We start from the raw sequence: 24,968 nt of genomic DNA, 5'->3' as shown, positions 1-24,968 counted from the left end.
TGCTCTTTGAGCTTTGTTTCTTCATTTGAGAAAAAACAGCCAGCAGGCCGGCCCTGCGTGAGGCTAAAATGAGATGCTAATGTGAGAAGAGCCCCTACAGGGTGCCTGGCACAGTCGGTGCCTCGCCTCATCACTAGAAGAGGATGCAGCCCAGCCTCCATCCTCGCTCACGGCTCTGGCGGTGATCACCCTGGACCCTCGGGTGGCTGCCCAGCCCACCCTCCGGCCCGCAGACGGCAGACGGGTGGGCGGCCCTCAGAAGCTGAGCACGCTCTGTTCTCAGGGCAGCTTGTGGCCTCTGGGCTCCGGGAAACAATCAGCTATTCTTCCTCCTTCCCCCTCTGTTTTGCTGCTCATCCCTTGGGCCCAGGAGCCCGGCCCAGCCCTGCAGCCCAAATGCGTAGTTTCCAGGCATCGGCCTCAGCTCGAACAAGCCTGAGCCTAAGCCAGAGCTCATACCAGAGCTCACACCAATATTGCTTCGTTCCTCAGCCTCAGTGTCGCTCACTCAGTAGCTGGGCCCTGCAAATAATAAGAATAATAACAGCCCAAACTTACACAGAGCCCCCTCTGTGCCAGGCACAGCTCTAAGCACTGTGTATATTAGGCAGGGGCTATTATTGTTCCCATTTTACAGGTGGGGAAACTGAGCACTGAGCTTGAATAACCCACCCACAGTCACATGGCCCGTGAGTGGCAGAGCTGGGGTTGACTGAAGGTTGCCTGCAAAAAGACAGACATGACAGGGAGGCATTAAGTCCCGGTGTCGGCTGCTACGTATGCCGAGCTTCGGGCTAGTTGCCTCGATATATTATCTCATTTAGTCCTCACAACAGCTTCTGAATATCAACCTCACTTGTCCACATTTGCATGGGAGGAAACTGAGGCTCAGGGAGGCTGACGTTGTGCCTAAGTGCACACAGCTGCGTCCACTTGACCCTGAGATCATGCTCTTTCCAAGCTGAGGCCATGGGTGCTCAGCACTGGCCTGCAGACGAGAAGGTGGCGGGCCCTGCAGGAGGGAGAGGATGACAGGCTGCAGGAACTCAGAGGGGGGAGCTGTTTCCCAAAAGCTTCCTGGACGAGGGGTCATGTGCAGAGCTGGGCCTTGAATGGTGGCAAACCCACCCCTCACCTCCCAGCAGACACCTGACTGGGCCCAGTCCGCTGTCAGGACCTCCAGGCGGCAAGGCTGGCCCCTTCGCCGGTTTATAGCTGTGCAGACTGAGACTCCCAGGGGACAGGTTGTCTGTAGCCCCACAGTGAGGCCCAGACCTCGGCGTTGATCCCTGAACCGTCTGGCAGTGAGGGGCTTGGAGGTGCTGGCTGCCCAGTTCACTGCAGTCATGAGACTGGCTACTGTGTCTCCCCAACAGACTCAGCGCTCAGAGGGCAGGGCTGGTCTGTCTCGGTGACCTCTCGTCATCCAGTTCTAAGCACAGCGTGGGGCACAGGGTGGGCACTCAAGAAACTTTAGTGAAGGGAGGGAATGAGGGAGAGAGGGAGGATGGAAGGAGGCTGGTGGGGGCGGGGAGGCAGCGATGGAGGAAGGGAGGGATAGGATCTTAGACCAAATCCAGGGCCTTAGACTCCAACCCACCCCAGGACCATCAGGACCCTATGTATCACCTTTCCAGAGGAATAATTTCTAGAGAAAATATTTGTGGGGCATGAGAGGTCTCCCTTGGAGAAGGGAAGTTTGTGACCAGGACTCTCCTGCCAGGGGGCGAGCCCTTGGCAAGGGGGCGGAGCCCAGTGTGCCCCAGAGAGCAAGGACTGAAGACCCACTGGCCCAAGGTGCACCAAGCCTGTCACAGGTGCACAAGCAGGGCAGGGACAACCCCACTGAAGCCCTGAAGGGGTGACACCACAGGGCCCGGGGCTGGCTCGGAAGGGCCCCCCCCCCCCCACACACACACACCTCCCGTCCTGTGATTGCAGAAGTCCGTCTGTGCTTCCAGGCCACGAACTCCTCCTGCCCCATTCCATCTCAGGGACGTTGTTCATTGTTGTCCCACTTTACAGGTGAGGAAGTTGAGGCTCAGAGAGCCCAGGTCACTTCTCCAGAGTCAGAGCTAGCAAATGCCACCTGAGCCTGAAACCCGGCCCATCAGATCCCAAAGCCATCCCACCTCGCCAGACCGTTCCAGTATCCTCTGGTCCCAGGATTCGATCTTTGCGGCCTGAAACCACAGTTCTTCCTCTGGGGGTGGCCCCCAGGGCCACCACAGCCTGGCCCTCACCCAACCACAGCCTCGCCACAGTCAGCTCCGTGGTTTCCCGAACACTCAACCAACAGCAGCTTTTACCATAATGGTCCCCACAAGGGGTGGCTGGTCAATTCTCCCTGCTGGGTTCTCAAGTTGTTTTAAAGTGGAAGGTGGCTGAGGTCCCAGGGGGACTGTGGGCTGCCCCTCCCCCAGTGACCTCTACGTTCCTCTCACAGTCTGGCCACAGCACATCATTTCAGCTTAATTTTATTTCCTCTTATAAATGGGCACAGCACGGGAAGTGTTAAAAAACAAACAAAAAAACCCAAACAGTTCCTTCACGAGCCTGGGACAGGTGAGCACCCACGGGGGCAGGCGCCTTGGTCACTTTCCAGTCTTCTTCCTCGGCTTTTCCTTAAAGTTTTGGCCATGAACTCAGGAGAGGTGTGGTTAATAAACAGGTTATGGGGGAGAGGGGACAGGGAACGCCTGGGGCAGGGAAGGACAAACTCCCAGCCACCCCAGGACAGGTCCTTGGAGGGCTCTGTACAGGAGGAAGGACGCGCGGGGGGACACTGTCTTCAGGGGGCTCTCTGGAGCCACGCTGCCTACAAAAAATATTTACATGCATTCGCCACGCTGGGCCGGGTGCGCTGCGCTGCCAGGTGGGCACCGAGGGGTGCTGGGGCCATTGGCCCTTAGGCAGTGACTCCAGGCCCGGTCTCAGCATCTCTGTAAATCTGTACAGTTCAGGAGCTTCTATTTACAGGCGGGAGGCCTGGGAAGCAAGTCCAGGGTGGTGGCTGTCAGAAGCAATTCAGAGAGCTGAGGCGGCAGCGGCCACTCCTGCCCGGGAGGCAGATGGGTTTGCTCCCTGCGCCCAGGGCCCCAGCTGGAAGCATGGACAGATGACTTTGCCAACCCCGGGGGGTCCAGCGCCGAGCATCCCAAGCCACCGCCGCAGACCTGCCCGGCCCAGCCCTTCGGAAGTGCTCCCTCTGGCCCCTGGGAAGACAGAGCCTGGCTGCAGACACCACAACTGGGGGTGGGTCCAACCTTCAACTCCCAGCCTGCCTCGTGCTCCCTGCAGCTGGGCCCCAGGGAGGTCCTCAAGCCACAGTAGCTCCCCCTCCTTTGGCATTGGCCATGCTGCCAGGAAAGGCCAGGGCCCACCAGACACCCTCCCCGGGAGCAAGCACCAGGGTGTCTGGGGATCTGGGCAGGCCCTGCCCCCACATTGCACCTAGGAGAGCGCCAGCTCATCCTTTGAACCGACCTCGTGGATCGCCTTGCCCGGCTCGGGCCGGCCGGAGTGGATTTGGGCTGGTCAGACCGTTGAACTTCATAAGGATAAAGCCTGGACGTTTGCCCAGGGCTCCATGAACCAGGCCCTCGGTCTCTCCTCTCAAATGCTAAGGGCACAGAGAAGAGGCCGGTGCCAGAAGGTAAAGCCCCGAGTTGGAAGCCAGGCCCCGAAGTGACCCAGGCAGGCCACCCAAGCCCACTCCAGCCAGTCCGAGCCCGAGTCGCCCAGTCCGAGCCGAGTCGCGCATCCTGTGCTGGACCCGCCCCCATCCCGCCACAGGTCTCTGGTTTCCCAGCCTTGGCCTGCCCAGGCCTTCTCACCAGAGCTGCTGCCCCAAGACAGCAACCCGCCAGGGATCAGGGGGGAGGGAGGCTGGGACCTCGGTGCCACCCATCTGTGCCCCAGCCCTTCCTCTCCAGGGGGACTGAGGCCAGGTCACCGTCAACAGTTTGTGGGCCCAGATGCCTCTCCCCATGACATCCCCCTCCAAGGCTGGGACCCGCTGGGTTCCTCACAAGTCTCCAGGCCCCGCTGAGAGGGGCTTCGGGGTCTGCAAGATGGAGCCCCAGCCTGGAAGGAGGAGGGTGAGGAGACGGGCTGTGGAAGCCCTGAACCTCGCCCTCACCACTGCAGGCACCCCCACCCTCACCCAGCAGAAGTCTGCTGCCAGTGCATCTTGAAAAGGAAACAGAAATAAAACCTGGGGTCCTGGCTTTCACCTGGGTTGCAGGTGAGGGGTGGGGGTGTGAGCACCAGCCAGCTACCGAGCAGACCACATCCCAGGCTCCAAGAGCCCCCACTGAGCGCACCCTCCCCAAAGGAGATTTGTGGCCCCACATTTAAAATAGCCACGGAAGTGGCCCCACTTGCAAGGGTAGAGAAGGGGGAGGCGGGCTGGGGGGCGCGACGCCCGTCCGCACCTGCTCTCAGCCCTCAGCCCAGGGCAGGTCATCTGGATGGGCTGCTTCCAGCTGCAGGTCCATCCAGCTGCAGCCAGAACTGCCAAGTTGTTTGGCCAAATACGTGGACAAGGTGTCAATGGGGGAGGCCCAGGGAGGACCCGGAGTTGGGCTGAGGGGGGCCTGGAGAGGCCGAGGGGAGAGGGTGCAGAGGGCCCGGGCAGCAGGGCCCACCCTCACAGGCACTTTGGAGACTTGTGTCCTGGGAGGCAGTCAGCCCCTAGCTCAGAGCAGGAAGGGGGTGCAGGGAGGCCAGGAGCCAGATCACCTGCTCCCTCCCCACCCGGGGCCTTTGGTCCTGGGAGATCCATGCCCCCTCCCCAGCCCTAGAATTCCAGGAACCAGCCTGCCTTCCTAAGCAAGGCTCCCGGCTAGTGGGGCACTGGCCCCAAACCAACTCCTTGCAGGCTTTAGAGGAGGGAAGCAGGCTGGGGTGTGCAATGCCCTGAGGGGCCTGTGGCAACTCCTCCCACACACTTTATGGGAAAAGCCAGTGCCCACCTGTCTTCCTCCAGTGTGAGAGCAGGCTGTGTGGGGTGAGACTGCATCCACGTGGGATTGTGTCTGACACACCGGGGTTGGTGGCAAGTGGTTGGTGGGGTGCTATGGTGAGGGACTGAGTCTGACAGGGCAACTCAGGGGACCCAATATGGGCTGACTGTTCCGGCTTGGTTCTGCCCTCCCAGTGAGCCTGAAAGCTAGAGAGCAACTTGCATGGTACCAGATTGTATGTGCGTGTGTAAAGAGACACAGTGAGGGGAGCAGGCCACACCGTCACCACTGGGTGACAATGACTTGTGACTTGCATTGTCGTAGCATCTGGGGGTGCATGAGAAGCACATGAGAAGAAACATCTTTGGGAGGATGTTTGTGTCTGTGACATATCTGGATTGGCAGGGTGGTCAGGATTGCGTATGATTCTGTCATTTCGTGCTTCTGTCTTTGGATGTGAAAATATGTGTGACCTTGTGGGAGATGGTGTCTGTGCAGAGTCCACTTGCAAGAGGGAGGTCGGAGCCCAGCCCCCCTCACCAGTGACTGCCAGGGCACTCTTGGGAAGCCAATTCCTCAGGGACAGACTGGGAAAGAGTGCATGTGCAGTGGGTGGGGTGAGGGTAGAGTGAACCCACAACTTGGGGCAGGCCAGGACAAAACACACTGGCAACAAGGGGCACACTCTTACCCGGGTATAAAGGGGCCCTGGGAAGAAGCAAGAGGTGGCAGTGTCTCAATTTCAAGGGCTGAGCTTATAAATGCTTGTCCTGGAAACTAGCCTGAGTCCCACTCTGCCCTTAAAAGACCTCAGCAAGCCCTGTGGGGCCAGGTTGGAGTTCAAGCCCAACTAAAGCCCCACCCTTTCTTCCACCGACCAATCAGGAGCTTCTTTCCTGCTATCCATCTGACACAAGGTCCTGAAGCCCAGGCTAGTGGAAGACAAGAGATGAGCTCGTAAGGGCACAGTCTAGGGCAGATGGCAGTGCCCCCTGCGCCTTGGGGAAGATCTGTGTGATGCTGACAGTCTGGGCAGACCTTGAGAGGGCGGGCAAAGATGAACTGGGGCCAGGCCCCATCCTAGGCCAGGGCTGGTAGAACAGGCCGGGGACTGGGCAGAGGGGCGACGCTGAGGCTCTGGGGAGGCACTGTGGCTCCGCTAGGCGTAGAACTCCTCCTGCTTGTCAGGCTTCTGGTATGTGACGCTCGCCTGCTTGGGCTCCTCCAGAGTGTAGCTGCCCTCGTCTTTCTTCTTCATGCGGTAGATGAGCAGGGTGACCAGGAAGGCGGCGAAGAGGGCGCCCACCACCCCACCCACAATCACAGCTGTGGAGGAAGAGAGCAGAGGTCATGTCCAGAGGAAGGGGTTGGGTTGGGGGGGGGTGGTAATGGCTTGGAGGCGAGGGGAGTACCTGGGGAGAGGAGCAATGCCCTGAGGGAAAGGGGCAAGAGTGGGGAGAGGGCTGGGAGACTGGAGTTGCTGCCATTTGTAGCCCTCACTGCAGCTTGGCCAGGTCTAGTTGCCTAACACACACTAACCCATCGAAGCCTCATACAGCTCAAGGGTGGGGCTATGGTCCCCATGCAACGTAAGGCACCATCAGTGGAAAGATGTCCCAGTATTTCCGATACCATTAGGAAAGAACAACTCTGCCAACTAAACTACGACCCATCCCAAGCAGAGGAGTTAACCTATGAACAGATGTGCACTAAGAATTAAGTGCAAAATGATGATCTCCACTCTACAGATGATGAAAGGGGAGCCTCAGAGGGGAAGGACCTGCCGAGGCCACACTGCTCCTCCTTAGTGGGGACTGGGGATTGGACCTTGAGTCCGGACTCTTCAGGAGACTCAGCCAGGGCAGGTCCTCAGTGACTGGGGTCAAGGGTAGGGGCAGATCAAGCTAAAGAATGGGCTCAGAAATCAGGACCCAAGGAGGGAAGGAGGGAGGGTCAACCAGCATGGCCCAAAAGGCAGGGGTCAAGGGCAAAGTCTGAACAGGGGTCAGAGGGTGCTGAGGAAGGTGCTGGAGGTAACATGAAGTCAGAGTCAGACCCTGGGATGGGTGAAGGCCAAGGGGGAAACCAGGGGGCAGGTCCTGGGTAACTAGGCTCCTAGAAAACTCACACCCTGACCATCCTCCAGGGTTCCAAACTGAGGCCCAGCTCAGCCCCCCTGAGCTCCTCCCGAGCCCACATCTCACCTACAAGCACCTCCTTCCGCTCCAGGATGCTCTTCTGCGGCAGCTGAGCCGCCGAGCTGCCCGAGTCGATGGCATTGTCCAGGAGGCCAGGGCCGGGGCGGGCACCCTTGGGCAGCATCCCAGGTGGAGGCGATGGCTTAGCCGCAGCCCCACCCACGGCCACCACCTCGTTGGCTGTGTCTGGCTGCGTGGTCTCTTCCTCAGGCAGCTCAAAGTCCCCGCTCGGCCCCCCACTCACTGGTACCTCCGGCTCATCCCGGATGGTGGTCAGCAGGGACTCTGGAGTTGGGGTCTGTAGAGAGGATGGTATGAGCCCAGGCGCCAGGCCCCAGCACCCCCAGCCACGGGGCAGCCACATACACACGCGGGCACACACACACACACACAGTGGACTAACACTTACCAAGCACTCTATGTGCCAGGCACTGTGCCAAGCACATTATGAGCATTTACCCTCACAACATCTCCATGAAGGGAGTATTGTTACGCCCAATTTACAGAACAGGGAATAGGTTCAGAAAGATAGCTTCTTCCACAGCTAGTAAGCGGAAGAAGCAGAACTAAAATTCAGATCTCCAGCATCTGTGTTTCTCAGCATTTACTACACTGTCTCTGTCCTCCCCTGGCCACACACTGTCCCCATCGCATCTCCTCCGTCACTTTCCCCTCCCGCTGCCGTGGGGGATTCCTGCTGAGTTTCTACCCCAGGACTCCGGGGGCAGCTGTTACACTCTTGGGCCAGGTCCCCAGTCCACATGCCTGAGGTGGAGGTGAGTCCGAGAGCACGCTGTCGAGTCTGAGGCCCCTTGGGGCCAGGTGTCCAGGGAACCAGCCCGTGTGAGGAGAGAGGAGATGGCACAGGTCAAGTGCATAGCACTGAGCTTTAACCAGCCACAAGTGGTGCCCAGGGGCAGGGCGCTCCTTCAGACTAACACCACCACCAGTGATTACGATAATAACACAAAAACACATGGTTTGTTTACCACGGCCAGGCACTGTCCTCAGCACTGGGGATACGTCAGGGAACTTAATTCTCTCAACACTATGATTTACATTCTTATTGTCTCCTTTCACAGATAAAGAAACGGAGGTATAGCCCTAACCAGTGTGGCTCAGTGGATAGAGCGTCGGCCCGCGGGACTGAAGGGTCCCAGGTTCGATTCCAGTCAAGGGCACATGCCCGGATTGTGGGCTCAATCCCCAGTAGGAGGTGTGCAGGAGGCAGCCGATCAATGATTCTCTCTCATCATTGATGTTTCTATCTCAACCTCTCCCTTCCTCTCTGAAATCAATAAAAAATATATATCTTTTTTTTTTAAAAGAAAAGAAACAGAGGTATAGAAAGGATTGGTGGCTTCCTGATGTCCCATGGCTAAAAAGTGGCAGAAGTTCCAACCTCGGCTGCCTGGGTAACGAGACTGTGCTGTTAACAGAACACACAGGCTCTGGACCCTCCCCCTCCACCACCAACACACACATCACCCAATTCCTTCCTAATATTCTAAAACCCAGCCTGATCTCTCTTCCATCCCCATCCATCTCACCCTCCATCCTTATCCTGTGACTCACACCCAGCAGGGGCACTCCAGCCACATCCCTCTCTTGCCCTCCCCATCCAGTCTGGCTCATCTCCAGAACCTTCCCATCCTCACCTCTGCCCAGCTCCATCCTCCCTCCCCAGACCCTGGCCCCCCTCCTCTGCTCTCACTCCCTGTCCTCTCCCCTGCTTACCTGAGCCACCTCGGTTGGTCCGGGGGCAGTGGTCCCCAGGGGCAGGGTGCTCTTCTCTGGGGTGTCAGGCTCCTGGGTGGTAGCTGGCCTGGGAAGGGCCCTTGGCCTGGAGGTAGCTGTACTGACCAGCCTGGGTGTTGGGGCCTCAGTGTCCAAGACAGCCACCGTGGTGGGAGGTGAGGGCGCTGCTGGGGTGGTGGCCCGGGCCGTGGCCGCCGTGGTCAGTGGAAGAGGAAGCAGCCTCCGTACGCCGGTGGTCCTTATGACAGAGGTGGTGGCTGTGGAAGGGGGTGCCGCAGGGATGCTGGGAGCGGCGGTGGCCGCTGTGGCAGGCACCAAGGCCACGGTCGGGGCCCCTGTGGTTGTGGCAGCAGTGGTAGCCATGGGAGTGGAGATGGTGGTGGCTCTCTGGCTGGGCTCTTCTGGGACCTCCGTCACCATTGGGAGGCTAGTGGCTGGCTCTGGTGTGGGACGCTCAGAGGGGAGCTCTTCGAACGGGGTGCCCACGGGCTGGACATCCACGGTAGGCAGCACAGCAGGTGTGGTGGACACTGCCAGGGCCACGTCTGGGCTGAACCGCATGGCCGTCTCAATGCCTGACTCCTGCTCGAAGTCTGAGGGGTGGGGGAGAGGAGAGAGCTAGGGATCTGGGCATGAGGATCCCAGGGAAGCAATGGCCATCAGATGAGGGGCTCCCAACCCTCACTCCTTGCACAGTTTTCCCAGGACAAGACGAGGGAAAGGAGGAAGGCGCAGTCTGGCCAAAGGTTACCAGGTGGCTGATGGCTGGTGGCTGTTCCCCAACTCCTCTCTGCCTAGCCGAAAGTTCCTCAAGGGGACCATCTCTTCCAGGAAGCCTTCTCTGACTACCCCAGCCACCCAGCCTGGAGCTTCTAACAGGCTGAATCCAGGCAGTGGTAGAGCCTACTGGCCGCAAATCTCGATAGAGGTTGGGGCAGCAGGGGAAGGGCATTCTGGGAAGAGACAGTGGGTACCCTAAGGGCTCCCTGAGGCACAGGCAGAGGGCAGGGGTAGAACGAGACATTCCTACAAGGGAATGCCTGAGCGATCTAGAGAAACCGCGCCAAGTGAAAGGGACTTGGGTAGAAATGAGGAAAGAGAAAGAGAAGCCGCACGCAGCTCCTACGGGGCCTGACCCCGGCACAGGAGAAGCGAGGAGGAGCCAGGAAGGTTTGGGAGTGGAGGCCTGACCCATCAGAGATGAAGTTAATGAAAATTAACTCGCAAGAGGCTTTAAAAAGTGGGCTGAAGTAGGGAGACGAGGTGGCTGCGGAGGGCCAGTTCTGTGGCACGCAGACCTCCTACCGCCTCACGAGGCCTGTCCTGTCCTCTCACTGGGCTCAAACCTCAGCCACACCGCGCAGAGCTCCCTCTCTGTGCCAGACCCTGAGGCCTTGCGCGGAAGCCCTCCAGACTCTGCAAAGAAGGTATATGCACACACTGAGTGGCCAGATTATTATGACCACCCCATCCGTACTTCCCTGACACTTCCAAAAATACTGAATATTGAAAACTTCCTAAGCAAATACTCTCAAGGTTTTATTATTATTATTTGCATAACTAATTCACTTCATTGTACTAATGGGTGGTCATAATATTCTGGCCACTCAGTATATATATCTCACCACTCACAGATAAGAGCAGAGGCTCTGAGAGGAAAGGCGGCTTTATAAAGGTGCTGCAGCTATTGGTGGCGAAGCTGGGATTTGAACTCACACTACTCCGCTGGCCTTTCCTGGGGCGGGGGGGTGGAGGGGGCGTCCCCCCACGTGTTGGAACAGCACAGAAAACTGGGTTCCTGAGGGATGTCTCTGTTCCCACCTGGAGGCGAGGACACAGAGCAGAACCGTGGGGAGCCGGGAGTCCTGGGGGTGGAGGCCATAAGGCCCTGGTTCCACCCCCAGGATAACTGGCCCTTCATGTGCTTGAGGTCCATGGGAGACCCCAGCCTGGCCGCCCCTCCCCCACACCACGGCTTCAGTGAGCCTGCAGGGGTTCCTGTTGCCTGAGATCAGCCTTGCGTGGGGCACTGGAGGCAGACCGACATGGCCAGCACAACACACACACAAGGAAAAGGAAGGGGAGGTACTTACAGCCCGAGCCGGACCCCGAGTACAGGTCGTCCAGCTCATCATCGGGGAAGGAGTCATCGTCCCCGGAGCCCTCAAGGTCCACGGGCCTCTCAAAGTTCTCACTGCGCCAGCGCTGAGCCTGGGGAGGGCAGACACAGGCCCTGGGCTCAGCAGCCCGGTCACACCCAGAGGGACAGAGTGACAATGGGGGGACGGCATCGGCTGTGGCCACCAGGTGGGCAGAGCGGGGTGGGCCTGACTACCCCTTCCTGCCCACCCAGGGGCCAGGGCGGCAGCCCTCTTGCTGACAGCCACCACTGAGGACCCGTCACCCCCCTCCCCGCCCCCGGATCAGAACCACTGGGTGGCAGGAGCAGGTTGAGGGCCAGAATGCTGGGTTTGAGTCCTGGCTCCACCGCTTACGAAATGTGTGACGGACGTGGGGCGAGTTACTTAGTCTCTCTGTGCCTCAGTTTACTCATTACTCATAGCAAACAGCATCTGCCCTATCGGGTAACGTGCTAAGAGGTGTGCAGAGCTGAGCGCCTCGTATACAGCAGGTGCTCAGCACAAGTTAGTGTTACCCTCCATGTGGACCCGCTTCCACCGAGGACAGAACTGAATTGCCCAGGGCACCAGCTGCCCCAGATGTGACAGTCAGGCTTGGCTTGGGACCCAAAGTCTCACACCTTGAAATTCCAGACAGGACAATTAGTCCCAACAGACAGGCATGGCGCTGCTGAGATCTGGGGCTCTGGAAGGAATTTCCATGGATAAAGGTGGGGGGCAGGGAGAGAAAGAGTGCAGGCTCCAGCCCTGGGTCTTCCCCAAAACCAGAGGTCAGCCCCCCTCACCTCCCCACAAAGGATCTCAAAGGCAGAGTCAGCTCAGGGCCTGATGCTGCCCCAAGGTCTCTGGGGGTCAGGAGAGCGGAGAGGGGCTCTAGGGTCCGGCTCACCAGGCCCAAGACTACCCTACAATCAGAACCTGGGAAGACGGGGACTGGGGCTCCGGGGGCCTTCCTGCAGCCCTGGGCTGAGAGCCAGCACCAAGAACATCCAAGACAGGCCTGCAACCCGCTGGGAGGAGCAGGCTTGGTCCCACCTCCAGCCACAGTCCCTGCCCCTGAGGGCTTTCCAGAGGAAGGCGAGATTGACTCCTGCTGCTCAGAGCTGAAGGTTAGCACCTGAGTCTTAAACACCTGAAATGAAGAGAGAAAGACGGAGGGAATAGAATGCACAGAGGCTCCGGGTGAGGAGTGGGGGGCAGCCTGTGCTTTCGGAGCGGGCCCGGCCCGCCTCCAGCCTCATCAGGGTCCCTCCGCACCATCACTGGTTCCAGCCGCCCTGACCCCTCTGTTTCTGGAACCGGCCTGGTCTCTCCTGCCTCTTTGGCTCCTGCCGCTCCCTCCACCTAGAACACTCTGCCTTCTCCAACTTTGTGCCACGAACTCCTGCCCCTTCTTCCGAGAAGCCCTCCTGCTTTATCTTTCAGAGCGTCTCTGCTGCTGAATTCACATCTGTCACAGCTTTGAGCTGTGGCAAGGGAGAGACAGGGCAGGGGCTGAGGCTGGGGAAGCCCACCACAGAGGGCCTTCAGTGGCCACCTGGCGACTTCCTCTGAGGTGCAGGCTGGGCACCGCACTGTCTGACTGGCATGGAAGCCACGGAGGGTATGTGAGCAGGAGGGGGGCTGGATCAGCCTCTCACCCCGCCCCTGACAGGCCCCCTATTGGAGTTCATACAGAGCTAGTGAGAGGATCCCAATCCTGGCTCCCTGCCCCCGCCTCGACCACCTGCTCCAAAGCCCTACCCAGGCAGGGCAGGGGGCCAGGGCAGGGGGCCAGGAGATTCCCCCTCCCCCCGCCCCACCCATTCTCTCTCACACACACACACACAGTCTCAAAGTAATGAATTAATCAGTATTTACTTGCTACCAGTGAGTCATGGAGTGGAACAATTAGTGTAATTGCTCCCGTGACTAATTGCTGGGCTTCCTCCGGATTAGACATTCCAGGAGCTCAGCGCACCCATCGTCCAACTTTCCCCAGCTCCCATCTCCACCTCCCCAGCCCAGAAGAACAACCCCCGGGCCCTGGGGTGACGAGGTTAGAAGGAAGGCTCCCCACACTGCCAGCCTCCACACCTGGGCAGCTAAGCTGGAGTCCCTTGGAGACTCTGCTCAGTTCTTAGGAAAACTACCTGCAGCCAGAGACTGCAGCTGCTGCCCCGGGACACACAGGGATGGGGACTGAGCAGGACAGAGACTGCAGCTCCTGCCCCGGGACACACAGGGATGGGGACTGAGCAGGACAGAGACTGCAGCTGCTGCCCAGGGACACACAGGGATGGGGAGCAGGGACACACAGGGATGGGGACTGAGCAGGACAGAGACTGCAGCCGCTGCCCCGGGACACACAGGGATGGGGACTGAGCAGGACGGAGACTGCAGCTGCTGCCCAGGGACACACAGCGGACGGGGACTGAGCAGGACAGAGACTGCAGCTGCTGCCCCGGGACACACAGGGATGGGGACTGAGCAGGACAGAGACTGCAGCTCCTGCCCCGGGACACACAGGGATGGGGACTGAGCAGGACAGAGACTGCAGCTCCTGCCCCGGGACACACAGGGATGGGGACTGAGCAGGACAGAGACTGCAGCTCCTGCCCCGGGACACACAGGGACGGGGACTGAGCAGGACGGAGACTGCAGCTCCTGCCCAGGGACACACAGGGATGGGGACTGAGCAGGACAGAGACTGCAGCTGCTGCCCAGGGACACACAGGGATGGGGACTGAGCAGGACAGAGACTGCAGCTCCTGCCCAGGGACACACAGGGACGGGGACTGAGCAGGACAGAGACTGCAGCTGCTGCCCAGGGACACACAGGGATGGGGACTGAGCAGGACGGAGACTGCAGCTGCTGCCCCGGGACACACAGGGATGGGGACTGAGCAGGACGGAGACTGCAGCTGCTGCCCCGGGACACACAGGGATGGGGACTGAGCAGGGGCCAGGGCTCAGGCTCCACTCCTGGGTGGGGCCTCCTCACAGGTCTTTCCATCTTTCCAGGCAGGCCAGGGAGGTCTTTAGCTGGGAGGAGAGACTCTAAGAATCTGTGATCCCTAGGGACTTCCAAACTGAGGTAAATGTGAGAGCCAGAACAGGGCAGCCTCATGATGCCGCAGTGACAAGTGCCACACACAGCCCCTGAAACCCTGGTCCCAGAAAGGCCTGCAGAAAAATCCAAAGAACCCCCACCCCAAAGCCACACAGACCCTTGTAATGAAACACCCAGAAACAGAGAAAACATATACAGACACACACTCACCTAAAGGCAGCCAAGAGAGGCACCGTGTGTTGGCGTGCCTTTGGGTACAAACAGGCACACGCAGGGGGGGCGGGCACGGGGAAGGGGTGCGGGCACTGGGTAGGGGTGCATACTGTGTAGCTCTGAGGCTCAGAGACAAGCATGGAGCCTCTGTGAGCCCATCCGCCTCCACTCAGGTAGCTCTCACCTAGATACCATTCATCCCAGATCAGTAGCCATTGACATGACAACCGTTACCATGACGACCATCTCCTCCATGCTAAGGACCAGGAGCTCCAGCTCCCCACAGAGATGGGGGGGGCAGGAGGCAGGAGAGGGAGAGATCACGGAGGAACAGAGAGGATGACAGGGAGGGGGGAGGGCAGAGACATGGGACGAAGAGGCAGGGACAGTGGAAGGCCAGGGGTCAGGAGTCTGGGGGGGGGGGCGGGGGGAGTGGAGGGAGGACTCACTGTGTGAGAGAAAGAGAAGGCAAGAGTGGGAGGTGGAGGGAGAGAATTCTCTCACATCTTAATTTAGACTCACGCTCATCAGACAAAGCTGGGGAAGGGGCCACCTCGGTGATTTTCCAAACCTGCATCCAAGAGATCATTCTTTCCAGGAAATAAGCAGCCCCTCGATGGGGCGGAGGGGAGGGTGGCCCATGGCCCGGTCACCCCTGAACTCGCCCTGGGAAGCTAGATGCTGGGCGCCCCTGCAGGGGAGGGAGGTGGGGTGCAGAATGCCATCTTGCCCAGCACCTCCCCCCAAGGTGACTGCGTGCCAGCTCTACCCGTCCCTGGGCCAGCGGGGACCAGGGCTCGAGGGGGCCCGCCCAGGGTGCTGCTGGTGGCTGTGGCTCCCAGGGGGACAGAAAGGGCAGAGGAAAAAGATGGGGGCGGAGAGCAGCCTGGGAAAGCCTCAAAAGTCACAAAATGCCAGAGGAGGGCGGCGACAAACAGCCTTTGACCCCCAAACGACCTCTCATTTGCATAATCCATGCATAATTAGCACAATAATCATTCCATTCCCTTAAAGGAGAACTGATTCAGAATGCCCAGGACCCTTTGGCCTCCCCATGACTCTCACTGCATCCCCCCAGGTAAACTCACACCCTCCTGTGCCTGATAAACACACACACACACACACACACACACACACACACGTGCGCACACTGCAGCTAACAGATGATCCCGTGACATCCTCATGCACACACCACACACACATCCCAGCACACACAGCCACGCCCTACAAAACACACAGCTCTGCACTCATACTCCGGCATACACACACATAATGATGGGCAACATTTACTGACCCCAACCTGTGTGCCTACCTTCTTAGCTCACAGACAATAGAGCCCCGCACACACCATCCTATGATCACCCACTTACTACACCGCTAGCTACATGTGCACACGCACACGGACACACAAATGCACCCTGTCCACACCTAACACACCACGAATGCTCCACACAACTTCAGCACAATCGCATCACCTCACCCAGGGCACACACCAACCCCTCCCTGTCCACGCACATCCCTACGGAGAGACACCTTCCGGCTCTGACACCGAGCTCACGACTCGTAAACACCGTGTCTCCTGTTTGCATCCCCCACACCCTCACGCACGGATGCAGGCGCAGGCAGGAGAGGGTGCCCACGGCAGAAGCCTGACCTCTGCTTCCCACATCGTCAGTCCCAGGATAGTCACCCAACTGGAGGCTCCCTGGGCAGCCAGTGAAGGTCTGAGATCCCAGTGGAGGCACCAACGCAGCTGAGGGCCACGCTGCCTGTGCTGCCTCCTCCACCCCTCACAGCCTCCCGCGTTCATTATCCACATTTCACAGATGCAGATACTGGGGCTGGAGACACCAACACAGGTGCTCAGTTCCTGGAATCCTTCCCCAGGGCCATCCCCAGCCCACTGCTCACCCAGGACTCCTGCACCCGTGACCCACAGCCCCCCTCACCCCTGCATGACCTCAGCTCAGAACTACCCAGAGCCATCCACACACACGCAGTGTCTATGCACACTGTACACACACTCAACATACAACAAACACACCACGTGCTCTCACACACCATCCCACCACATGTTCCTGATAGGCATCCACCCCATCATATGCACGACGCCTCTCTGACGCCCACCAACAAGCCCTGGACACCTGCACCCCTGTCCCCTCCACACCTGTGCACCATGTAGAACACCAGGCACATTCAAGCACATACAATGCCAGGGGGACATGGCACCCTTCCCAATGGACTGACGTGGCCCTGTCCCCTTCCCTCACCATCCCCCACCACCATTCCTCTTGAGCTGACTCACACAGCCTCACCCTGGAGGCACCTCAGGCCACAGTGATCAGAGGGCCCCCCTCACTTACCACTCACCCCTACAGGATCCTCCCATAGTTTCAGGTGAGGTACCCAAAGCAGCTGGTTGTCAGGTAACTCTCCTTGCTTCACAGCCACTCACTGAGGATGGTGGACACAGTCGAGGAGAAGCCGGGCACCTCCCTCCCTCTGCCCTCAGCCTTTTGCCAAGGCCAGAGGTCTGGGGTCCCTCATGCCCAACCCCACCACCAGTCCTCGCCACATCATGAGTCTTCCCAGAGAGACAGGACAGCAAAGAGGTTAAGCCAGAATGAGTCAGCACCCTCCCCCCCCACTTACTACTTGTAGGAAAGCAGGCAAGCCACTGATTCTCTGCAATCTCAGTTTTCTCATCTGTAAAATGGGGATAATAATAATAGGATGCAGCTCATAGAGTTGCCAGGAGAATCAAGTAAGATCATGCAGGTAATGAGCTGAGCACAGGACCCCACATCTAGAACTGAACAAATAAGTGTAGTTGTGATTATTGTTAGATACGTTAATATTTCTATCAGTATCATTCTGAAGACTTTATCTCATTTACACTACAGATGAGGGTATAAATGCCCAGAGAGGTTAAGAGGCATTGCCGCGGCCACCCGGCAGGGGAGGGTGCAGAGAGAGAAAAAGAGAGGGTGAATGAGGAGAAAGGGTGAGTTACAGACACAGACACAGACGCACAAATTAGGTCAGCTGGCAGGCCGCCGGGAGCCAGCACCCTGTGCTGTGCTAATCATGCTGCAAACGCTTAGAATAAAACCGCGTATGATTAATTCTGTGCAAGCTTCCCTCCCTGCATTAGCCAGACGCGGGCACGACTCTTCTGGTGACTAGAGGAGTGTGAGCAGGGGTTGGGATCCCAGCTTTAGATTCAGTCTCGGGTTCAAGTTCAACTCTACTTATTTGCTGGGTGACTCTGAGCAAGTTATTTAACCTCTCTGGGCCTCCATTTGGTTAAATGGGGACAATAATAGCTCCTACCCCACAGAGCAGCTGTGAGAATCAAGTGAGACGATGCACCAGATAATGTGCTGCCCGTCGGTTGGTATCTCCACCGCACGCTTCCCACCTCAGGGCTCACCTTAAGGCTCAACCATAAGGCCTGAGTGATCACTGAGTGTAACTCTCCCATTTCACAGATGTGGAAACTGAGGCCCCAAGAGGGGAAAGAGGGGCAGGGTGGGGAATTACCACACGAAGCAGCACTCAGAGAGGTAAAGTGATCTGTCCAAAGACATGCGGTGACTTCACCACCAGCTCCTGGACGCAGGTGGTCTGTGCAGAGACCTGTGAGTCCCTATAGGCTTCCTCCCCCCAGCCCCCGTCCCCGACCCCGACCCCAAAAGCCCTCAGTGCTGTGAGAACTCAGTGCCCCTCACGCTCAGCAGCTCCAACCCGGAGACCCAGAGCGTCACGGCAGGAATGTGGGCCTGGGCCAGGCTCTGGGCAGTGGGACAGCCAAGGGTGCTACACAATGGAGAGCCTGGCCCGGGCAGGGGAAGCCTCCGTCTCCACCCCCGGCCCGGCCACAGCTGCCCTGGCTGGGAACCCAGCTTCCACCGCATTCACTTGCTGCTGGAGGGGGTGAGGGGAGGGAAGACTGCATCTGCTGGGGAAGGGGCCACAGAACCCAGGTCCCAGAGAGCAGAAGGGCCTGGGGGAGTGGGGGAGGGGTTGTAGAGAAGCCCCAGGCTGAACCTGACAGACCATCCCGCCAGAAAAAGATCAGCCCTGGCCACTGTGGCTCCATTGGTTCGGCATCCTCCGTGCACCGAAAGGTTGCCGGTTGGATTCCTGGGCAGGACACACACCCAGGTTGCGGGCTGGATCCCTGGTGGTGGACATGCAGGAGGCAGCTGATCTATGTTTCGCTCTCACATCGATGTTTCACTCTCTCTCCCTCTCCCTTCCTCTCTCTATCAATATATATATATATTCTTTTAAAAGCCCTGGTGCACATTGTCACTGACATACCCTCCCACCACTCTGATTCCCTATCCCCACCCCCTCCAGGGCAGCTCTGAGGACAGGAAACACCCCTTTGGGCCCATCTCATCTCAGCCAACTGAGGACATCCTGGCCACAGAGGCCTCCACACCCCACGCCCCAATTCCACCACCAGCTCCAGCCCGCCTCCTCCACCACTCTCTCCACTACCCACCCTCTCAGAACACCCCTTCCCCATGGGCACTGCCCTCATCCATGCCCACCCTGGGCCAGACAGGAGAGCAGGTAACGTCCCAGCTCAGGAGGCCACAGCCTCTGGGACCTGACAAGTCCCCTTCTCCCCTCTCAGCACTCCCGTTGCCCCATCTGTAAAATGAACAGTCGAGCTGGATGCTCTAAGGGCCTTTCTGATCCTGACACGCTGGACATATAAAAAGCCAACCTGCTGGGCCGGTGTGGCTCAGTGGTTGAGCGTCGACCTATAAGCCAGGAGGTCACAGTTCAATTCCCAGTCAGGGCACATGCCCGGGTTGCGGGCTCGATCCCCAGCGTGAGACCCGAGGGAGGCAGCCAATCAATGATTCTCGCTCATCATTGATGTTTCTACCTCTCTATCCCTCTCCCTTCTTCTCTGAAATCAATATTTTTTTTTTCAAAATAAATAAAAAGTCAGCCTTCCGTGGGAAAAACCGACATTCCCAACAAGAGGGGCCTAGTTAAATCAGTCAGGGCCAACCCTGCCCTGGAATATTAAGCAGCTGTCAAGAACGGGGTTTTCACAATCCATACTGTTGAACCGGGTCTTTCAAAGGCCTATGTACATACGGAGGCTTCTATTCTTTACTCATTTCAAAGGATAATTAAGGACACGGATCTGCATGCCCGGGCTGTCAGGAGGCAGCCCAGCAGGCTGTCGGAGTGTCCTGCAGATGTTGTGTCTCCCCACACCTGGCGGCCTGGGCTAACCCTAACCCTAACCTCTCAGCCGGGTTTGCCCAGTAAACGAAGGTAACAGACACCACCTCGTGGGGTTCAATGCAAAAGACCCCAGGAGCCCCCACGTTAATGAGCTGCACAATAAGCGCTGGCTAGTAATACTATTGTCACCAAGTTTTGAAAAGTACGCTGCAACGAATATATAAAGAACTTGATCCTGCTTTACTGAACTCACTGCCAATGTGCATGTCTCAACGCTGAGTTCTCCCAGCGGCTCCCAGAGGCTCTCTCTGGGCAGTGGGGCTGCAGACGGCTTTTCGTTTTTTTCTTCAGGGCCTGTGTTCTTGCCCAATTTTCCACATGAACTCCGAGTGCTGTTAGTACAGGAAGACACTGCCTTTCCGAGGCCCACCTCTGCCACCCTCCCGTCTGCCAAGCTCCCTGCCCCCTTCATTCTGCCGAGACCCTGTTGGGGCTGCTCCTGGGGGAACTTGGGAGCAAACGGAGGAACCGGCAGAAAGGAAACAACACAGGAGCCTGTGAGGGAGCTGGCAGCCCCGCGGCCAGGGCTGTGGGCTGTGCCTCACCGCAGACGGGCTGCTTGGCAGGGCCTAGCTGCCCCCTCCCTGGCATCGACGTGGCGGGCGGCCACGTTGGCCCGCAGCACTAGACGCCTCGCCCGCCTGCCATCTTCTCCCGTCAGCCCAGTTCCTGGCCCTGCCATCCCCGCCAGTCCCGGTCAGGGTGCTGGCTGGCCACCCAGAGCTCACACTGTCACCTATGTATGGCTAGCCCTGGGAAAACCAGCCCCCTCCTCAGCCCAGGGCTGGGATCTGCCACCCCTCACGGCTCCATCACTTCCCAGCCACCTGCCCTCTCGCATCCCCCGCTTGGCCGCCCTGACTCACACTGCCCATTTGTTCCTGTCCCCAAGCTCGTGCCTGAGCGCGGGACCACCCACTGAGGCCCAGTCCAGACTCAGCTGCCTCCACCCGGCTGCCCACCCCCCCCATGCTCCTCCCACACTAAACCCTTTATGGTTCTGGGAATGCAGGCACTTTCAGGCTCCCCACGTCTGTTCCTGCTCCCTGGAACACCCTTCCCTATCTCTGCTGGCCAGCACCTACTCAGTGCAAGCAGTATTTATAAGCACCTACTCTGTGTCAGGCACTATTCTGGACACTCGGAGTCCCACAATCAGCAAGGCAGGAATGCGCTCAGTCAGCTCCAACAGCACCTCCTCTGCGAGGCCTCCCCACACCAACCACCTGCCCAGTCTGAGTTCGGGGTCCCTTCTTGGGGACTCTACCTCCACGGTGCTGTCATTTGCTGGGGGAAGAGGAGCCACCAACTGTGCTCCCCTCACACACGTGGGCCCCTTCCACCGAGTCTCACTGAACCCACTCCACCCCCTGGGAAGCAAGTACTGTCCCCATCTGTAGTGGGGCAACAGCAGGACCTGAACCCTGGCCTCACTGACACCAGATCCTGTGCTCAGTAGAGTCCCGAACCCCTGAGAATGCATGCAGGCTCCCAGGTGGCGATACAACCCTCATTTCACGGGGCTTTTAGCCAGAGGAGGCCTGGGCCATTCCATCCCTTCCCATGCAACAGTTACAGCCGGCACACGGGAGCATTCACTGTGTGCCAGGCTCTCCATACGTGCATCGCCTCATTTCTCTTACCACGAGGGACTGCTATCCCCATTTCACAGAGTTCAGAGAGGTAAAGCAACTGGCCCAAAGCCACCCAGCAATGGGGCCATATTGGAACCCTGGGTCAGTTGTACCCTAAAGACCATGCTGTCTGTACTGCAGTGCACACCCACTCTCAGCCCTCACCAACATTCCCCTCCAGAAAGCTCCCCAAAGCTCTCCTCTCCCTGCACCAGGGCCCTGCACAGAGACACACAGGCAGACTGACTGACTGTCTGGGAATGAGCAGACAGGGAGGGAAACCCCTGCTCCCATGCAGGTGGCCTGCTCAGGTGGGCAGCCCCACCCAGCACGCCATGACCAACCAGCAGGTGACTTAGGATTGAGCCTCCAGGCTCTGCAACCATTCCCGCCAACAAGCGGGCAAGGGCCCACCCATTCCTGGGGCCCATAAGCCTCCTAGGAACACCCCATGTGGGGTTAGATATTCCCCCTCCTCGCCCCAGAGAGCTGGGTAGCGTCCCTCAGCTCGCTGGGCGGGGCCTCAGAGTGCCCGCTGACAAAATGGGGACAATGACTCCCAGCACATGGGGGTGCCAGCTGTGAGGTGCAGAGCAGGTACTGCACTGAGGAGGTGCCAGGACATGACACAGTGCTGCTACTCAAAGCTCACCTTCCTGCCTGACACCAGATCCACCCGAGTGGCCCACACACCCCGTCACTGTCAACACCAGGGCTGCCTCAGAGCTCACCACCGCCTGGAATTAGCTTGTTTATTTACTTGTCCAATGTCTGTCTCCCCCTCCAACGGCTCCTGGGAGGAGTGGCTGGGCCTGCCGAGGCCACGCCTATGTCCTGAGTGCCCAGAATATTTCTGGGATATAGTCGACCCCCATCGATATTTGCTCAATGAATACTATGAGTGGGATCAACCCCTCTAGAACCCCATCGCCCACTTCCTGCCCCCAGTCACTGCAATTCTGGGCAGCGCCCTGTCCTCTGGTCTGTCTCCCCATGTGTAAAACCAGGGGCTTTGGGCAAAGGTTCTCTCTGGTGCCTCCAAAATTCAACAGGAGGACTCCAACTGAGCTGGGAGGAGGAAAGAGAAATTGAGACCGATGCCAACATAGTTTTTCATAAAACAACTATGCAAATTATATGCAAAACACGCAGATTAGCAGGCTCCCTGTAGAACCTACAATTCTGGCCACTTTATAAACAGACTTGGGCTGGGTAGAAAGTATTTACTGAGAACCTACTAAGCGCCAGGCGCCTTACCGATGGAGCCCGGTGAAATGGACTCCTTACTCATAGACTTAGAGAGGCCAGGCAGCTTGTTGAAGGTCACAGAGACACTAGCGTGAGAATCAGGATGGGGGTGATGGGGGCAAGGCCGGTGGGTGTGGGGCCTGTGGTGGGGGAGAGGCTAAGAGAGCAGATAGGAGCCCCAGGCCATGCGTCCGGCTCCCATGCCCACAGGACTGAGGGAAGGCCAGCCCCAAGGGCAGAAGGACCCTGGAGGCTATCCGGAGCCAGGTGAGGGGGCTCCAGGGACCGCACCAGCCCTGGGTTCCACTAAGCTGACCCCAGCTCACCTCCAGGAAACGGAGCAGCCCTGCTGGAGTCTGCCAAGCCACGCCCAGCCCTTCCAGCTGTGCCGGGACACGGGTGGCTCTGACATCCTCCCCAAAGCCTCCCAGGCACATGCCAGCCTCACCCCGAGGTCACACCACACGCACACCCACTCCTACCACATTCCCACCTGCGTGCGTCTGTGTGTCCAGCCCCTGAGCGGCGGGGCTGTGGTCCCCCTCACCCTCCTGGTTGTTAGGTTATTTATGACCAGCACGAACTAACACGGGTGGAGATGTGACTCCCCACCCCCCACCCCGGGCTGTCCCACGGGCTTCTGAGCTGCTCCAGGGCCTCCAGGACCACCACCACCATTGCCCAAGTGGGGAACAGACGCAGAGCATAGAATCGGACCAAAAAACACCTGAGGAAAACGGGCATCGCCCCCAGAGACCTGCCTGGGCCACGCTTGTCTCCTGGGCCACCTCCAGCCCAGGTGACACTCTGTGAGGCAGGCTGGGTCAGGAAAGGGAGGGGACGGGCTGAGGCCCAATCCCTCACCCTCATCCCCTGAATCCTGGGAGCCAGGCAGGGCCTTGTCAAATATAGACGCCCTATAAATACCTCCTGAAGGATGAGTGGAAGCGAGAATGAATATACAGAAAGTCAGAAGAGCTGGCAAGGCTGGGGAGCAATCGGAGCCCTCAGCCACCGCCCGTGGGGACGGAAAATGGTGCAGTCGCGTTGGAAAACAGTCTGGCGGTTCCTCAAAAGCCTAAACACAGTCACCGCACGATCCAGCAATCCCACTCCTGAGGTATCTCTCTCTCCAAGGGAACTGGAAGCATATGTCCACACATTTTTTAAAATAGCAGTATTATTCATGACGGCCCAAGGTGCACACAACCCCCATGCTCATCAGCTGAGGGATGAACCGAAGGTGGGCTGCCCAGGCAATGGGGTGCTTTTCCAAAGGAACCAAGTGCCGCCCGATGGGGAGCCTTGAGCATTATGTTCAGTGAAAGAAGCCAGTCACAAAAGGACCACATATTACATATTCCCATTTATGCACAATGTCCAAGATCGGCAAATCCACAGAGAAAGCAAGTTAGCCATTGCCTAGGGCTGGGGCACTGGGGAGAAGTGGGAGTGACTGCTAATAGGTGTAGGGTTTTGTTTTTTTTGAGAGGGGAGGAGGGTGATAAAAATATATAAAATTGATGGTGACCTGGCCGTCATGGCTCAGTGGTTGAGCGTTGACCTATGGAAACTAGGAGGTCACAGTTCGATTCCCGGTCAGGACACATGCCCAGGTTGCAGGCTCGATCCCCAGTAGGGGGCATGCAGGAGGCAGCCAATCAATGATTCTCTCTCATCATTGATATTTCTATCTCTCTTTCCCTCTCCCTTCCTCTCTGAAATCAATAAAAACATATTTTTTAAAAATTAATGGTGGTTTGTACAACTCTATAAAATAGGCTAAATCATATGCATTAGATGGGTGAACTGCATGGCATGTGAGTTAAATCTCAATAAAGCTTTTGTTTAGAAAAAAAAAATAAGAATGAATGTGAGATTCAGGTTCAGAGAGGGCAAGAGTGTTGCCCAGGGTCACACAGCAGAGCTTGGGCTCAAATATTCATGTGGGAGCGGAGGTGAACCTTATCCCTGCTCGCCTCCTCTCCCATCTGAGTCTCCCCCATCCAAGGCCCAGGGAAGCCTCCCCAGCTCCCACGTCCGAAGGGCAAACACTGGCCCTGCAGACCACAGGTGGGAGCGGCCAGCACAGCACCCTCCTCCGTGTTTGTCAAATGCCACTTTGTCAGGTGGGACCACAGGAAGAGGGCAGGCTCGGCCCAGAATAACCCAAGCGAAGGGCGGCCACTCTAAACTCAGGCCGGCTGCCATCTCCACTTCCACACCCAGTGTCCCCGCTCCCACTCTCTGAGGTCCTCAAATGCCCCCACCCTGGCCCTCTGGCCCTGGGGCTGGCCCCTGGCTCCCTCAGGAAGAGGCATGAGGATACGTCCCTGCCAGGGACATCTGAATTAGACGACGAGTCTACCTGTCCCCCGCCCCTGTGGCTGTCTAGGGCGGCCGTGAGGACAGACACGTCTCTGGGGCCTGCCTCTCATTCCCTGTCCCGCTGCCACTTGGCTCCTGGGCACCAGCCTCCG

At 58.3% G+C, this 24,968-nt stretch overlaps 1 protein-coding gene across 1 annotated transcript in view; it reads right to left on the bottom strand.

The window, feature by feature from the left end:
• Window positions 1-2,461: 2,461 nt before the first annotated feature.
• The window catches only part of SDC3 (syndecan 3), a gene marked incomplete at its 5' end in the record, with an annotated part of 37,720 nt that continues 15,213 nt past the window's right edge, over window positions 2,462-24,968 (bottom strand). Inside the window, 4 exons of the mRNA XM_081088427.1 lie at window positions 2,462-6,293; window positions 7,172-7,463; window positions 8,903-9,516; window positions 11,017-11,134. Coding sequence (XP_080944553.1) covers window positions 6,127-6,293; window positions 7,172-7,463; window positions 8,903-9,516; window positions 11,017-11,134 — 1,191 coding nt within the window. The 3' untranslated portion in view covers window positions 2,462-6,126. The remainder of the gene's footprint in view (window positions 6,294-7,171; window positions 7,464-8,902; window positions 9,517-11,016; window positions 11,135-24,968) is intronic.

This window comes from Myotis nattereri (genome assembly GCF_964212035.1).
Source record: "Myotis nattereri genome assembly, chromosome: 3".
In the NCBI taxonomy this organism is placed as follows: Eukaryota; Metazoa; Chordata; class Mammalia; order Chiroptera; family Vespertilionidae; genus Myotis; species Myotis nattereri.
This window is presented reverse-complemented; position numbering and strand designations above follow the sequence as displayed.